The sequence below is a fragment of the Dendrobates tinctorius genome, unplaced genomic scaffold (genome assembly GCF_039654945.1).
Source record: "Dendrobates tinctorius isolate UK_male_01 unplaced genomic scaffold, ASM3965494v1 ptg000058l, whole genome shotgun sequence".
NCBI classification, from domain to species: Eukaryota; Metazoa; Chordata; class Amphibia; order Anura; family Dendrobatidae; genus Dendrobates; species Dendrobates tinctorius.
Genome location: NW_027361726.1, coordinates 22248415 through 22266563, shown reverse-complemented (window position 1 = coordinate 22266563; position 18149 = coordinate 22248415). Strand labels below are relative to the sequence as shown.

General features: G+C 44.7%; 1 protein-coding gene across 1 annotated transcript in view; it reads right to left on the bottom strand.

Annotated features, from left to right (window-relative positions):
- Positions 1-1740: 1740 nt before the first annotated feature.
- Positions 1741-18149, bottom strand: part of TRIP11 (thyroid hormone receptor interactor 11) — a 108996-nt gene continuing 92587 nt past the window's right edge. The window contains exons 17-21 of the mRNA XM_073578154.1: positions 7545-7626; positions 6401-6515; positions 6197-6322; positions 5979-6117; positions 1741-3687 (exon numbers count right to left, since the gene is read on the bottom strand). Of these exons, the coding sequence (XP_073434255.1) occupies positions 3476-3687; positions 5979-6117; positions 6197-6322; positions 6401-6515; positions 7545-7626 (674 nt within the window). The 3' untranslated portion in view covers positions 1741-3475. The remainder of the gene's footprint in view (positions 3688-5978; positions 6118-6196; positions 6323-6400; positions 6516-7544; positions 7627-18149) is intronic.

Here is an 18149-nt window from a genome sequence, read left to right as displayed (position 1 = left end):
CCCCATAGAGAGACATCATGGAGGGGACGTATAGCTCAGGACCTCCACATACGAGGCAGTAATGAGAAGCAGCAGATCCGTGGATCAGAGCGCTGGTCCTGTTGGGCCCTTACTCCCCTCTCACTGTTCCTCTGCACAGCCATGAACTACATACCCTCTGCGCTTTGTTGTTTTGCCCAGCTTTGGTATAAAATTGCACACGCACTAATCTGTAAATGGTCCCAAAAACGGGGACCACTGAAATCCTGACAGGTTGGTCACCTTCATGGGAATTGTCCTCGTTACCAATGCTGTAAGCTTAGATACAAAAAGAGGACACTCCCAGCAGCACATCATCACTTCCAAACATAAGATTTTGTTTTCAGTGTTACTATATTTTTTGTGATTTCTTGCAGTCAGTGAATGGAAACAGTCTGATGCCATCCCTGAAAGCTCAACCTGACCCAATACTGAGGGTTTGGTACAACTGCATCCAGTCCAGACAATTCTATGTGAGCTCAACCCATCAGCAGCACAATGCTCTCTCTTGTCTTGATAGTTTGTTACAATGTATCAGTGCAGGTAAAATCAGACTGGAGTTTAGATTCCTAAGGATTTTAAATTTTACATCTTAAATATATTAACAATTTTCATTTTTGTGCTTTATTTTCCTCCTCTTCTTCCAAGAGCCATAACTTTATTTCTGCCGACTTATTTTTTGTGGGACAAGTTGTAACCTTGAATGACCCCAATCACTTTACCACATAATGTACTGAAATATGTTAACAATTCAGGTTTGGTGAAAAAAAAAAAAAACAACCTTAAAATTCAGTTAGTTTTTTTTATTTGTATTGGGATCATTGTACCATAAAAATGACAATTATGACGAAACAAAACATTTGTTTTGTATTATCTTAATGCGGTTTTAAAACATCCAAATTTTATTTAGCAAAAAATTTATAAAATGTGCTTTTTATATCATCATGTTCTAAAACAAAACTTAGATCTGTGTGAGGGCTTTTTGCTTTTAATATTTACAGATTTAGTTTTTACTGGTACCATTTCAGGCTGTGTGCACACGCTGCGGATTCTTCTGCGGTTCCGCAGTGGATTTGGCCGCTGCGGACCCGCAGCAGTTTTAGCTGCGGTGTACAGTACCATTCAAATGAATGGAAAAAAAAAACCCGCTGTGTAGACGGTGCAGATTTTTCCGCACGGTTTTCCTGTGGTTTTGAAACCGCAGAAAGAATTGACATGTCAATTTTTTCTGCGGAATCCGCAGCGGTTTCCTATCTCCACCATTGTGGAGATGGTGAAACCGCAGGGCAAAACCGCAGGCTAATCCGCAGATAAACCGCAGGTCTTTTGACCTGCGGATTTATCTGCGGATTTTGCAAAATCCGCGCGGATGAATCCACAGCGGATTCCGCAGCGTGTGCACATACCCTCAGGGTATTTTTGTTTGTTTTTTTTGTTCCATTTTATTGCCTCTTTTTGGGGTTGTGCTGTTACCAAAAAACATGCTATTTGTGTAGTGGTTTTTTTTCCCCAACATGTGAGCCAATTGATTTTCTTTCAAACAATGGGACTTTTTTGGGTGAGGTGTCTAACTCGTTGAAGTATTACATGGCACTACACCTGTACCGACCGCGGCAGAAGCTTGAGGTATTTCCTATGTGTATCCCCTCCCTCTGAACGCACCTCTATGTGATGTTTCCCCGCTGCTTCGGGTCCAAGATCTTGTATAAAACACACAGGACATGAATTAAATCATTAATTTATTCTCTATACATCGTATTCACACGATCGCAGCAATTATACAATATAACCAGAACCATGTAACAATCCTAATAAACAGGCGTGACAAAACGTGGCATGAAACTTTCTGATGTCTCAGTGAGGAGGGGATGGGGCACAGGAGCAAAATTTTCACTGATGTTGGGGGGGCCTCATCTACCAAAATCATTTTTACAGGGATTTCGTCAACCGCTACAGAAGATTGCAGGTGGCATGATGTAAAGTACATTTATCTTCCAATGAAGAGTTTATAGTGACGCTAAAAAAACTTCAATTACTCATGTTTTTCCAAGACCTCTCCTCGCTGTCAGTGAGTGGCAACATCAAAGCTTTACATACAGTGGCTGAAAACACAAGAGAAAAGTGGCGAGCTGAATAATCAAATCATGTGACTTAGGCCGGGGTCAGACTTGCGAGAAACTTGCATGAGTCTCGCATGTTAATACCCAGCCTGGCCACCGGCACTCGGGACCGGCACGCTCAGCTGCAGGTATTTCTATGCAGCTGAGCGCTCCGGTCCCGAGTGCCGGGTATTGACATGCGAGACTCGTGCAAGTTTCTCGCAAGTCTGACCCCGGCCTAAAACAGAGATCTGATCTCATACTCTGTACTGTTGAACAAAAAGATCAGAACTAAGAAAACGCAAGATTGATACTGGTGGGAAATAGCGTCGATGAAGCGGAGACATCTAATAGGTGCATAGGAGGAAAAAGATGGCGGCCGGCAGGGGACTACGTTGCAGAAAATTATCATTGGCCGCGGATGTAAATGAACACTTTATAGATGACTGACACCACGTGATGTCTACTGCAGCGCACAAGGGGCGAAACAGGACTTTTTGGCGTTCCTTGAGTGTCATACTCTGCACCCCCTCACCTCTTACCATAGATATACATGGTGGCAATGAAGCGCCCCTTTAACCACCCAGAAGGTAAACATTTATAGGGCAGTAAAACCTGCTTGCATAGAGTTCCCCTTTAATACTATCTTATACATTAAACCTGAATATTGTAATCAAATCCATGAACTATGAGAAGTTTTCCACTTGTTTTTTTCTTTTTCCTACTTTTGCAATTAAGTTTAAGCTTTTTCCACATACGAAAATAATAAAATAAAAGGGGCATAAAAACTATACCGCCAAGAGCGTTTACTGCTGGCGAGTGGGTAATAACACTGCGGGTACTTTGGCAGAGACATTAATTTGAACCCTTCATAAGTCATGCCATGCTGCATAAGTTTGGCGCTGGAATTAAAATACAGCCCATGTGACAGGATGAGCCCACGGGTGCCATGTTTTAGCTGAGTGGACTAATCTCAGTGGGAGCATATTTTTTTTCTCTTTCTTTGCAATTGTATAACCACATTCCCTTAAAGAAACCGTGCCATATTTGCATGATTCTCCCACATGGACGCCTGTGCTCTGTTGGCATTATCTTGTGACTTCATCTCGTTACTTACACCCAATTAACCATATTGAATTTACCGTCCTCCTGGAGTAAAGTGTGCAGTGGCAAATCACATGACACCACCGGGCACGGAGGACCAAACGTGTCCAGACCGCTGCGGCCAGAGTTCTCCTTAAATATAATGTCTTGGTATTGTACAGTGAAGGCCTCTTTGGCTTTTCTTATATACAATAGTGTTTTTTTTTTTATTTATAAAGTGCTACAATGCTCCGGAGTCCTTGCTACAGACCAGTTTATTGCTTTAAGAGGTCCTTCAACACTGCCCCAGCACTGGCATCGGAGGAAATGGGCAGGGGAGTGAATGAGGGTAGCGCTTCCGATATCGGCTTCATGAGGAGGTGTCCCGACGAGCCCGAACCCAGAGAAGAGGTGGCGATGAGGGGGACTGCAGCAGAGCGGGGGGCCAAGAAGAGATTGGACTCCTGACTTCGGTTTGTCCCAGATCCTACAGCAAAAAGTGAGAAAAGAGAGAAAAAATAACATAAAGCACCATCTCTTAGAAGAAACTACATTGCTTAATCACAAGAAGCCCTGAACTTTATATCTCAGGGCAGGTGTAGTCCTATGTACAGCAGTGTTCAAAATAATAGCAGTGTGTTCAAAACAAGAGTTAATCACAAAATCTTTATACTAGTTTTAATTTCTAGCATTGGGAATATTGCACACGGTCTTCAAATTCAAAACATGGAGAAATGTATATATGGTAGTTTTGAACTCTTTTACAGAAAATAACAAAAAATGAACATTGGGCCGTTGAAAAAAAGCCATGTCCGCATGTGTCTTTACAAACTCACAATATGTATTTTTTGTGTGGATTTATCATTCCTGTGAATCACTGACCTAATATTTAGTTATTACAGTTTTTTGTTTTTTTTCTTAGAACTGCCTCACATCTACAGTGGGTACGGAAAGTATTCAGTGTTTGATAGCGGCATCTAACTAGTTAATAGCCGCGGGTGGATCGCGATTCCACCCGCGGCCATTGCGGACACGTCAGCTGTTCAAAACAGCTGATATGTCCCGGGAAAGATGTGAGCTCAACGCCGGAGCCAACATCAAAGGCAGGGATACCGACATTGGCGTAAAAATATGTCCGATGTTGGTAAGGGGTTAAATACAGCTGAAATTGAGAGTGAGAAATTTAAAGGGGTCTGAATACTTTCCATACCCACTGTATATTGCATAGGGTCACCAACTTCTGGCCCGGTCATCTGTTATTCCAGTCCAGGATGCTTGGACTACATCCCACAATGTTTTGTTTTGGCATTTGTTGGCTTTGCCTCAGACACGACATTTTTGATGTCACTCTACAAGTGTCCTATCGGATTTCGGTCCAGAGATTTGGCTGGCCACTTCATAACCTCAATTTTCTTGGACTGGAACCAAGATTTTGCTCATTTACTGGTGTCTTTAGGGTCGTCTTGTTGAAACCCCCATTTCATGGGCCTATCCTCTTCAGTGTAAGACAACATGACCTCATCAAGTATTCTAATATATACAAACTGAACCATGATCCCTGGAATGTGGTAAACAGGTCCGACACCAAAGTAAGAGAAACATGCCCAGGTCATGATGCCTTCACCACCATGCTTCACTGTCTTCAGAGTGTACTGTGGCTGAATTCAGAGTTTTGGGGTCGTCTGACGAACTGTCTGCGGCCCTTGGACCCAAAGAGAACAATTTTACTTTCATCAGTCCACAATATGTTTCTCCATTTTTCTTTAGGCCAGTTGATGTGTATCCAATTCAGTACGTGTCTTTTTTTTTTTTTTTTTTTAACAGTGGGACTTTGCGGGGACTTCTTGGTAAGAGATTAGCGTCACACAGGCGTCTTCTGTCTCAGTCCTCACAGGTAACGTGAGACTGTCTGTGATCATCCTGGAGCTGATCATCGGCTGAGCCTTTGCCATTCTGGCTATTCCTCCATCCATTAGAATGGTAGTCTTCCGTTTTCTTCCACGTCTTTCAGGTTTGGCTTTCAAGTACGCCGTTCTTCTGAACAATGTCTTGAATGACCCATATTTCTCAGGTTTCAAAGGGAAATGCATGTAACACCTTGTCCTGGATTTACCCTTCGGTAAGGGCCCCCTGATTCACACCTGTCTCTTCACAGAATGATTGACCTCACTGATTGATCTCCACACTGCTATTATTCTAAACACTTTTCCCTTTCAATTCATTATTCTAATACTCGGACTCAAAAACATGAAGCTCATGAATGTGGAGTCTGGTGGTTTTCTTAGAATCTACTGCACCAACAGGTAAATTGTGTGACGTATGGTGATATACTTTATACCAAAAACAGTGATTAATCTGGTTATATTGGACTGCTATTGTAAATGAAATGTAATCACTGTATAATAGAAAGCTTGACACAACATTTCAGCCTCTGGACATGAACAAAAACATTGTAGAACTCCTGCTCCTAAACCTAATGCAGACTAGACGTCCTCCATACCCATAAATGACAGCTCTGAACCTCTTTATATGTATCCGAATTTATAGCACTAACCCAAAACTACTCTTCCCAACATTAACATATCTAGTATTTTCTGGGGGCGCTCTGTTATATGGCAGGAACATTATATACCTGGAGAGGACGCAGTGACTGCACTGTGCTGGGGGTACTCATGTATATGGCAGGATCATTATATACATACAATACCTGGAGCGGATGTAGTGACTGCATTGTGCTGGGTGCGTTCTGGTATATGGCAGGATCATTATACACAGTACCTGGAGCAGATGTAGTGATGCTCTGACTTCTGCCAGCGGCTGCACCTAGCGGTGCCATGTCTTGCATTGTCAGCTTTAGCGGGGGCAGCTTTGGTAGTGATTCTGTCTCCAGAAACTTGATGAACAGCTCAGAGAAGGACTGAAAAGACACAAAGACAATATAAATATCACAATCCGGGATAAAAAAAAATACAAAATGGATAAAGACCTGCACTTACACTATTAAATAATGACTGATGACTGGGTCTTTGTGGGGTGCTGGGGACACTCTTGGCACGAGTGGTGTCTCCACCAAGCCATCCTGTCACCCATCGGGTCACACCACGACTCTCCTCCACCAACAGCTGTGGGTGAAAGGACAGTTAGTGATAAAAAAAAAAAATGACATCTCCAAAAGTCATCCTAAACCCACAGCCACTTACTTCATCCATCTCAATCTTCTGCAGTCCTAGAATGCTTCCCATCAACCGCAAAACCTCTTGACGCTTATTTTTTGGGGTGTGGAAATGGCCAACAAATAGATTCCTCATTAACACCCTGGGGGAAGAGACATCTTTACATATAGGATCCGCTGCAGGCAAGGACGTCTGCCCATGTCTTATTACAGCACATGCTCTGCTGGATCAAATTCCAGGGGTGGGGGTAAACTAGAAGGTTTATCATAGAAACCTGCACCCCATCTGGAGAACTGCAGTGGCCCTATTACAGGATCTGACCCTCCTGCATTACATGCACTATACCAGACTCCCTGGATTATATAATATGGGCCTGACCTCCAGAATTAGATAACATGAATGAAACCTCCGGAACAGATAACCCCGACCAAATCCCCACATTACATAAGCAGTCCCGTTGCTCTGTGTCTCTCCCACTTTTGCCTGCCGTTTACAATATCCCTCCGTTCCACATGTGGAAGTAATCATGCAATTCCTGAGATCTGTCTATTATCTCTCTGACCTCAGAGATAAAGGCACGAAATCTACAGAAGAGAATGAAATAGCAACAACAACAACAACAGGACACACACCCTGCGGCAACGTGTGAACATGCGTTAGCAGTACGGATACAGTACGTTCACATAACTTATCCGTTATTACATCATTTCTTATTCTCCAATCACATCCAAAGCTGCAGCAACATTTTGAATGACGAAAACATTTTGAATTGACAAAACACGACCTCAATATCTCCAAGGATGGTGCCACTGAATGCACTACAGGGCCGGACAAATTTGAAAGGTGGCAAGACTGGCCCCCATGACGGGCACTGCAGCCAAGAGTCCACTGCCGCCACGACAGGTGCTGTGTTAAAAAATCCACAGGTGCCAAGACAGGCGCTGTTGTCGGAAGTCCCTGGCCGCAACAACAGGAGCTGCAGTCAAAACACCACAGCCGCCATGACGGGTATGTAGCCAAGAATCCAGTGCCACCACGACAGGTGCTGCGGTCAAAAGTCCACAGCTGCCATAACATGCGCTGTTTTCTGAAGTCTCAGGCCGCAACGACAGGAGCTGCAGTCAAGACTCCACAGCCGCCTTGACGGGCACTGTAGCCAAAACTCACTCACTTGTCCACTTTCCCCTCTGTGCTGTTCAGTAGATTCATCAGTTTATTCTGTGCGTCTTCCAGCATCTCCTGCTTCAGGTCACCTGGCGAAACACAAGTACTATACAGTAACAATGGTGCAGTGCAGGGGTGACTCCCCTCCCCCACACAAGAGTGGCTTATTAAATTATATCTGTTTTCCACATCACAAGATATTATGGCGCAGCTCCGAGAATATTTGGCTTTTTCACAGGGGAGGGGTCTGCAGTGTTTTTCCTGATTTCTCACAAGACGGGGAATGTTATTCCTCAGATTAGTAAACGACCTTAAATATTTCCCTGTGGAGTCTCCACCCAAAGCGTCGGCAGCTCCATATATGTAGATATCGGCATCTGAACCCTTCAGCCCTAGTGGTATGACAGGGGAGCCAAAACAAACTATGCCCCCAGTACAAAGGATCATCAGCTGTCAGGGCTTGCTGGGAGTTGTAGTTTCAAAATACCTTGGAAGGTGCTGACCACTGAGGTTAACATGGAAAGTGAGGTGGACTCAGTGGGTGGCACAGCATAAAGAGCCCCCCATCCACCCACCTGAACTTCTGTATTAGAGACTGGGCAGAGCGTTTATGAACCGATTATAGCAAATACTGTGCGGCTGTACTCCATTCTCTGAACTAATCGCTGCACTGAGGAAACAGGAAGCTGAACAGAGTGTTACAGCCTGGTCATGAATGCTGCACCCCAGGCATTTACCCCTCTTTGTCCCAGACCACCAGAGCTGCAAACACTCAAGGTGACGTCTTGTGAGGCCAAGTCTTTTGCAAAATGATCGGGTAAAATAAAACATGTATAAACGCCCCTCACCTTTTCCTGGCTATTGACCTGTACCAGTTAGCAGTACATGTCCCAATGTCAGGATGCCATCGCTGCAGAACGACATACAGACCAGCAGTGGACTGATCAGAGTCAGATCAGCGGCAGGGATTGGTGAGTATTGCTGCTTTTATGTTTTTTGTTTTGTTTTCAAGACGATGTGTCTTACCTTGGATGCTGACAGTAACCCCTTTGACTGTCCTCAATCATCAAGGATAACCTTATTAGACCCTTATTCTGTCCCGAATCACCAGGGATACAGACAACTCTCTTCTGTGTCCTGGGCTCCAAGGTTGTTACTAAGATCCCACACTAACCACCCAAGACCCTGGCAATAACCCCTTCAATGTCCTAGACCCCATAAATCCATTAAGCACCCTAAACCACCAGGGACCACGTCAGTAACCCCTTCTGTGTACTAGTCCCTAAGGATGATATTACAATCCCACACTAATTTAGACCACCAATGACCCTGGGAAAAACCTCTTCCATGTCTTAAGCTGGAGTCACACATAGCGACTTACCAGCGATCCCGACAATGATATCAACGTGTCAGGATTGCTGGTAAGTCGCTATGTGATCGCTGGTGAGCTGTCACACAGACAGCTTCACCAGCGATCAGCATAGCGACGCCGAGCGCCCGGCATCGCTGTGTTCGTGAGCGCTGATGAAATATTCATGTCAAAAAGAGAATTAAAATAAAAAAATATTGTTATTCTTACCCTCCGACGTCCCGCGCAGCATTCCCGCCTCTCTCCACGCTTCGGTCTCAGGAATCCTTTGCGAGAATTACCGCGATGACGTCCGTTCTCGCGGGATCGCGAAGTCTCGCGGTCATTCTTGCAAAGGATTACTGGGACCGGGAGCGTGGAGAGAGGCGGGAAGACTGCGCGTGACGCCGGAAGGTGAGAATAACAATATTTATTTATTATTTTACACCTGATCGCTGGTCTCCCGCCTGTCACACGCAGCGATGCGTGCTGGCCAGCGGGAGATCAGCAACGAAAAAAATGTCCAGAGGTTTCTTGCAGCCATCAGCGATACCGGCAGGGGGGGCGGACGCTGATCGTTGTCACACACAGCGATCTCGCTGGTGAGATCACTGTTGTGTCACAAAAGTTGTGACTCAGCAGCGATCTCGCTAGCGAGATTGCTGTGTGACGGGGCCCTTAGACCCAACCGATGTTACTATAAACCCAATAAATATCCTACACCACCAGGGACCCAGTCAGTAACTCCTTCTCTGTCCTAGACCGCAATGATTTTATTGAGAACCCACTAACGGCCCTAGACCACCAGGGACCTTGGCATGTGTACAGAAACACAGGAGGATCATGGATGATGGAGCAATTCAGGGACAGACTGAGATTGTCTTCTATTTTAGGAAATAAGGCATTATTCCCTGTACTGCTGCGCCCGTCACTGGTCATCCATGTCCCCCACCTCACAGTTTGTTCTTTTCCAGCTGGGCTCAGGATCGGGCACTGGCATCAGGTATAAGAGAGTTTTAATTTTACACTCAAGAAATATTATGAAAAAAAAAAAAAAATTCTTGGCTCAGGCTGAAGTCTGAGGGGGAAACTGGGCTTGGAAAGAGCCAGATAGGGAATGGTCAGGATCAGTTTGTTAACCATTTAAGGCAATTTAGTAAAATGTGACTGGCAAAGCCGAGTCTCGGTGTGAATCCATCTGTCTGCTTACACGTCCATAAAGAAATCCTTCAAGAGATTTGGCTGCGGCTGAGAATGCAATTGGGAACAATTTAAAAAAAATATATATATTTTTTTGCAGCGTCTATAGCAGGAAGTAACTCTTTCTCTGCCAAATCAAAATGAGAAGTCTGCAGGTTAGAAAAAGAATCCCGCATGTGAGGTCTTGTAATCAGTATAACAGAACCCCAGCCAGACTATCCGTCATTCCAGAACTTGTGAAGTGCGGGCAGATCTATAAAGCAGCCCCATATACTTCATACCCACGTCTTGTCTGGTGTTGATCAGATGCCAGATACTGCCCACAATGAGTGGACACAAAGGTGAACCTAAACGTTATTCAGAAGGTTTTATGTTTGAACGTTGTCCCAATGACTAATCTACACTACCTGACAAGGCCATGGGCGAGGATGGCGTTGTTTATACAATTCCTAGAAGATGGATGACATGGTCTCCAGATTTCTGTGGCTTATGGCATTATGCCGAGAAAAAAGCCAAGTGGCCCCCACGGGTTGCAGGAATGGTTGGGGGGGCCCCAGCAGATTAACAGTTAATATATAGGATTTTTTGTCCCTTGTGCCCAGACATTCATTAATCTGCAGAATAAACATTATTTATATTATGGAACTTCCCGTCTAGCCGGGAATATCAGAAATGTCAACACTCAGAAAAGAAATCTCACAGAGAAAACAATTAGTGCCCGGATCTAATCTAATCTCTCCAAAAAATGCCAGGAAAGGGGGGGGGGGGGGGGGTGGAAGTAATACAATATGGAGTGCTGCCAGTGGTTGCAAGACACAAGTCATCACCCAGACGATGGGTGAGCCCCCAGAGCAAGTGTCGTCCGGAAGATGGCAGCGACAGATACAGCAAAGAACAGAATAAAAGATCAGCAGCCTGATCGGGTCATCACAAGAACGCGGGAAAATAATATTCTCAGATTGCGCATTGAGAAAATGCTTGTTATACCAGCAAGACATATGTAAGAGATATCCAGATTATACCAACTGTACATAGTGCTTTGAAAAATTATTCATACCCCATGAACTTTTCCACAATTTTTCATGTTAGGCTGGTTTCACACTATCGTTTGGCAGGGCTGTGGATGGCAGCCTTCTTCCTCTGTGAAGCCCTGCCCACTGCCGCATCTCTTCCTTCAGCTCCGCCTACGTCTGCATGTGTACCCTATCTTTAACACTGAGTACGCAGCCCAAGTGGATGTATGCGGATGCCTCCGCATGCGTCGTTTTGACGCTGTGCCGACTGCAACAAAATGCAACTTGTTGCGTTCGACGCAGATTAGTAATCACAGCAAAAGGTGGCGCAACAAAGTATTAAGTTAAAGAGGCCGAATAATATTGCACGCCCCACTTTTCAGTTTTTGACTTTCCACAAAAATTTAAAATAACTAATACATTTCGTTCAACTTCACAATTGTGTCCCACTTGTCATAGAATCATAGAATCGCAGAGTTGGAAGGGACCTCCTGGGCCATCTGGCCCAACCCCCTGCTCAAAGCAGGATTCGCTAAATCATCCCAGTCAGATGTCTGTCCAGCCTCTGTTTGAAGACATCCATTGAAGGAGAACTCACCACTTCTCGTGGCAGCTTGTTCCACTCATTGATCACTCTAACTGTCAAAAAGTTTTTTCTAATATCTAATCTGTGTCTCCTCCCATTCAGTTTCATCCCATTGCTTCTAGTCTTTCCTTGTGCAAATGAGAATAAAGTTGATCCTTCTACAATGTGACGGCCCTTGAGATATTTGTAGACAGCTATTAAGTCTCCTCTCAGTCTTCTCTTTTGCAAACTAAACAATCCCAAATCCTGCAACCTTTCCTCATAAGACAGGGTTTGCAGACCGGTCACCATTCTGGTTGCTCTTTTCTGAACTTGCTCCAGTTTGTTGATGTCTTTTTTAAAATGTGGTGCCCAAAACTGGACACAATATTCCAGATGAGGTCTGACCAAAGAGGAGTAGAGGGAAATAATGACTCCACGTGATCTAGACTGTATGCTTCTGTTAATACATCCTAGAATTGCATTTGCTTTTTTTGCTGCTGCATCACACTGTTGACTCATATTCAGTCTGTGATCTATTAGTATACCCAAGTCTTTTTCACATGTGCTGTTGCTTAGGCCTATTCCTCCCATTCTGTATATGCTTTTTTCATTTTTATTGCCCAGATGTAGTACTTTGCATTTTTCCCTGTTAAAAACCATTCTGTTAGTTGCTGCCCACTTCTCCAGTTTATTTAAATCTTTTTGAATCCTCTCTCTTCTCTAGTATTAGCTATCCCTCCTAGCTTTGTGTCATCAGCAAATTTAATGAGTTTACCCTCAATTCCTTCATCTAAATCGTTGATAAAGATGTTGGACAATACAGGGCCCAGGACAGAGCCCTGTGGTACCCCACTTGAGACATTCTTCCAACTGGATGTGCAGCCATTTACGACCACTCTTTGGGGCCGATCACTAAGCCAGTTATGAATCCACCTAACAGTTGCCTTGTCCATTCCATACTTAGTCATTTTTTCAATAAGGATTGTATGAGATACTTTGTCAAATGCTTTGCTGAAGTCAAGATATACTATATCTACAGCATTTCCTTGATCCACCCAATCAGTGATACCGTCATAGAAGGAAATTAAGTTAGTCTGACATGACTTACTAGTTACAAACCCATGCTGACTCTGTTTAATCACTTCATTCTTATCCAGGTACTGACATACATGTTGTTTAATAATTTGTTCAAAGATCTTTCCTGGTATAGAAGTCAGACTCACCGGCCTATAGTTGCCTGGGTCCACCTTCTTCCCCTTTTTGAAGATAGGAACAACATTTGCTCTTCTCCAGTCTTCTGGGACTTCTCCTGTTCTACAAGAATTTTCAAAGATTATGGAGAGGGGTTCAAAAATTTCTTCTGCTATCTCTTTCAGTACTCTGGGGTGTAATTCATCTGGACCTGGAGACTTGAATTCATTTAGGTTAGCTAAGTGTTTCCTCACTATCTTTCTGTTTATAGATATCCTGGATTCTTCTATTCCCTTAATAGGACAGTGAAGAACAGTTGATGTCACATTTCCTTTCTGAGAGAAAACAGATGCAAAATAGGAATTTAAAAGTTTGGCCTTCTCAACATCCTGTCTTACCATTTCATCATTTTCATCCTGTAAAAATCCTATAGCATCTTTGACTTTTCTTTTACTTTTGACATATCCCCAAAATCCTTTATTATTGCTTTTGACATCTCTTGCAAGCCTCAATTCATTGTCAGATTTAGCTAATCTGATTTGTGCCCTGCAGGTTCTGCAGACAGCATTATATTCTTCTTTAGCTATGCCTCCCTCTTTCCATTTTATAAACATTTTTTTCTTCCTTTTTAGCATGTGCTTAAGTTCTTTGTTCATCCATCCTGGCTTCCTTAAATGCTTCCTATTCTTCCCTCTTTTCGGAATTGTTAACAATTGTGCTTTGAGAATTTCATTTTTCAAGATTTCCCATCCTTCCTGGACATTTTTGTCTTTAAGGATATCCATCCATTGGATCCCTCCAATTCTCTTTCTGAATCCCTTAAAATCTGCCTTTCTGAAATCTAACCTTGAAGTCTGAGTCTTCCTCCTCTAGTTATCCAAAATTCTAAAATAGCATGGTCGCTACCTCCTAGGGTCCCAGCCACTTTTACCTCCTCAGCCATTTCCTCCCTGTTTATAAGGATTAGATCCAAGGTAGCAGTTCCCCTTCCCCTTGTTTTCTCCCCTACCTTTTGGAAGATAAAGTTGTCAGCAAGAGAGGATAAGAATTTCCTTGACCTGTTAGTTTTGCCTGAGAGAGATTCTTAACAAATGTCTGGATAGTTGAAATCTCCCATGACAACTATGTCATATTTTTGGGAGAACTTGGCCATTTGATGCATAAAGAGTTCATCCATATCTTCAGGTTGCACAGGCGGCCTTGTTGGCGATTCTTCACTAAAAATTTACATTTGGTATCTTTATGTTTGAAGCATGATATGTGGGAAAATACTTTCGCAAGGCACTGTATGTACATATTGAATACATAGATATATATAGATGTCAGTGACACACACACACACACACACACACACATATATATATATAATAATTTTATTTCTATAGCGCCGACATATTCCGCAGACGATAGACATTACAGCATAACAATAATCACATAGATTATAACAAATACCAAGAGGAATGAGGGCCCTGCTAGCAAGCTTCCAATCTATGAGGAAAAGGGGAGACACGGAAGGTGGGTGGTAACAGTTGCCCTGATTGTTTGGATCAGCCATAATGTTAAGTATGTATCAGTACAGACACAGAGGGCTAATGGATGCATAAAGCATGTGGGAACATGATGCGGGGAACCTGGTTATGGTAAAGCTTTTGACTGTACCACAAAGGGATAGTTAGGTTAATGTGTTGAGGCGGTAGGAGCGTCACTCTGTCCGAAGCTTTCATAGACTGTGCAGTCTGGACCCCACAGAGTTACGCATCCGGGGATGAGGATTGTGGCCCAGGAGATCGCGGTATGTGCAAGCACTGAACACATATCGTGATCTCCGGCACAACAACTTACCTATCCGGTATTGCTGCAGGGTCTCTTCGGGCCGTAGGCCAGGAAATGAATCCTCCATCAGAAATGGCGCATGCGTATAGCGCACTTCAGGCGCCATTTTGTTGGTGGGCGGAAATTACTGAAATAAGGCCGTGATGTCAGGAGAGGGCGGGCTGTGGTACTGGAATCGGCGCCTGCGCAGTCTGCGCTTGCCGAGGCAATTTGTGAGCACCACATGACAGGATGGGGACGGAGAATTGGAGTAGCACATACCAGGATGGGGGCAGCAAATGACAGCATGAGGGCACAGGATGGGAGCAGCACATGACAGCATGGTGGCGCAGGATGGGAGCACCACATGACAGGACGGGGGCGCAGGATGGGAGCACATGACAAGATTGGGGCGCAGGATGGGGGCACATGACAAGATGGAGGCGCACAAAACAGGATGAAGGCGCAGGATAGGGGCTGCACATGACAGGAAGGGGACGCACGATGAGAGCAGCATATGACAGGATGGTTGCGTAAGATGGTAGCAGCACATGGCAAGATTAGGGCGCAGGATGGAAGCAGCACATACCAGGATGGAGACAATATACCAATATAAATGCTCGCCACCCGGGCGTAGAACGGGTTCAGTAGCTTATATATACACACATACCGTATATACTTGCGTATAAGCCGAGATATTCAGCCCATTTTTTGGGGCTGAAAGTCCCCCTATCGGCTTATATGCGAGTCATATACCGGGGTCGGCTGGGCGGGGGTGTAGGAGATCATACTCACCTCTCCTAGCATGTCTCTTGCAGTCCCCCCGTGATTATTCCATCTTCTCCGCACTGTTTTTCCTGCTTCAGCGGTCACGTGGTGCCGCTCATTACATATGCGCATATGTAATGAACAGCTCATATTCACCTGTCCCCCGTTCCACCGCTGTGCGTCGCTCTGCTGCTTGCTTCCTCTGGCAGTGACGTTCAGGTCAGAGGGTGCCATGACGTAGTTAGCAGGCGCTCTCTGCCTGAACAGTCACTGCAGAGCCGGCAACGCTGAGGAGCAGCAGCTGCAGCAGCAGGGACGAGGTGAGTATATAGGTTTTTTTTTATTTTAATTGAGGCAGCGGTAGCATTATAAGGGGCCACTAAAAACTGTGCATCATTGTAAGGGGCCGCTCACTGTGCAGCATTGTAAGGGCAGTAGCTTCGGAATTTTCCACCCTAGGCTTATGCGCGAGTCAATAAGTTTTCCCAGTTTTTTGTGACAAAATTAGGGGGTCGGCTTATACACGAGTATATACGGTATAATGGTATAAATATATATATATTATATATACACACACATACATATACACACACATACAGTACAGTCCAAAAGTTTGGACGCACCTTCTCATTCAAGGAGGTTTCTTTATTTTCATGACTATGAAAGTTGTAGATTCACTCTGAAGGCATCAAAACTATGAATTAACACATGTGGAATTATATAATTAACAAAAAAGTGTGAAACAACTGAAAATGCATCTTATATTCTAGGTTCTTCAAAGTAGCCACCTTTTGCTTTGATTACTGCTTTGCACACTATTGGCATTCTCTTGATGAGCTTCAAGAGGTAGTCACCGGAAATGGTCTTACAACAGTCTTGAAAGAGTTCCCAGAGATGCTTAGCACTTGTTGGCCCTTTTGCCTTCACTCTGCGGTCCAGCTCACCCCAAACCATCTCAATTGGGTTCAGGTCTGGTGACTGGTGCGCATGCGTCGGGAGAGGTCTGGCGCCTGCGCACTGCAGTATTCTGCTCTGCCCTCAACAGGGCAGAGCAGTGCGCCTGCGCCAGAGCCACTACAGGAAGGAAAGAAGAGGACGGCATCGTATGAAGATGGGAGGCGTCGGACCGGACCGCAAAACCCATCGGACCAGACCGGCCTTCCGGTGAGTATAATCTAAAGTGTTTTTCTTATCTTTCAGGTTACATCGGGGGCTTATCTACAGCATTACAGAATGCTGTAGAAAAGCCCCTGATGTCGGTGCCGGCAGCTCATATTCGAAGAAAAGGGTGACAGATTCCCTCTAATAGCCCTCTGTGTCTGTACTGTTACATACTTAAGCTGATAACCGGTTCATGCAGCATTACATTAACACCCGATTCTTACACTATGGCTGGTCAGAACAATGAAAGCAATTGTTACCATTCACCTTCCGTGTCTCCCCTTTTTCCGAATAGATTGTAAGGTGCGAGCAGAGCCCTCATTCCTCTTGGTATCTGTTTTGATCTATGTGTATATTGTTATGTCTGTTGTAATGTCTATTGTCTGTGCAAGTCCCCGCTAAAATGTAAAGTGCTGCGGATTATGTTGGCGCTATAGAAATAAAACTAATATTATTGTTTGAAATCCATAAGATGTCCTTTTTGAAAATAGCCGTGTAGGGAACACAGTGAGCATGTGGTAGAAGGGGCTCTGGGTCAGATGAGACCAAAGTAGAACTTATTGTGATAATTGCAAACATTATGTGTGGTGGAAAACGAACAATGCAGATCACCCTGAAAACACCATCCCCATACCCTAAAACACGGTAGTTGCAGCATCCTGCTGTGTAAAGCCTTTTTTTCAGCAGGGGGAGGGAAACTGGTCAGAGCTAAATACAGGGCAATCCTGGAGGAAAACCTGTTAGAGGCTGCAAAAGACTTGAGACTGGGGCGTAGGTTCACATTCCAGCAGGACAACAACCCTAAACATCCTGCCAGAGTCACAATGGAGGGTTTAGATCAGGGGTCTCAAACATACGGCCCGAGGCAGGATTCTGCAGCCAGCGGTGCCCCACAATATCTTATGCTAGAGAGGAGTGCGCTGCTCCGTTGTGACTAGACTCCCAACAACCTCTTCACAACAAAAACATCCCATTTCGTGACTCCTCCCTCCCATGTGACTGATCACATGACCGTCATCACTGAAGGTCCTGTGGGAGCAGTTTGCAGCTTTCACCCAGCGCGTGTGAGAGGACTCAGGTACATTTTATACAACGCTGTGTGCTGGTGCCGGCTGTGGACTGCTCCATATTATACAGCGGGGCGGCTATGGAGGGGTTAATAACTGCACGATTGTATTACCCGCGCTGCACTGTGTCACCTGTGCTGCTCCTGCAGAGCTGTGCTGCCGCTCACTGTCGGGATTAGTGACTGGATGTAAAGTTCTGGCTGTGGACGGAGCAGGAGCAAATCAGCCTCTCATCACAGCAGGCTCACTGCAGGGGTTGTCACACCGTTCTATAGGCGACGACTGTCCGATCAGTGGGGTCTGTCGACATTGTGTATGTGTGTGCTGTGGTCATAAAAGGTACAGAGCCCTCCATACCTGTGCTGTAACTGCCCCTACATACAGGTGCACAGTCCCCATACCTCTGCTGTAACTGCCCCTACATAAAGGTGCACTGCCCCCATACCTGTGCTGTAACTGCCCCTTCATACAGGTGCACTGCCCC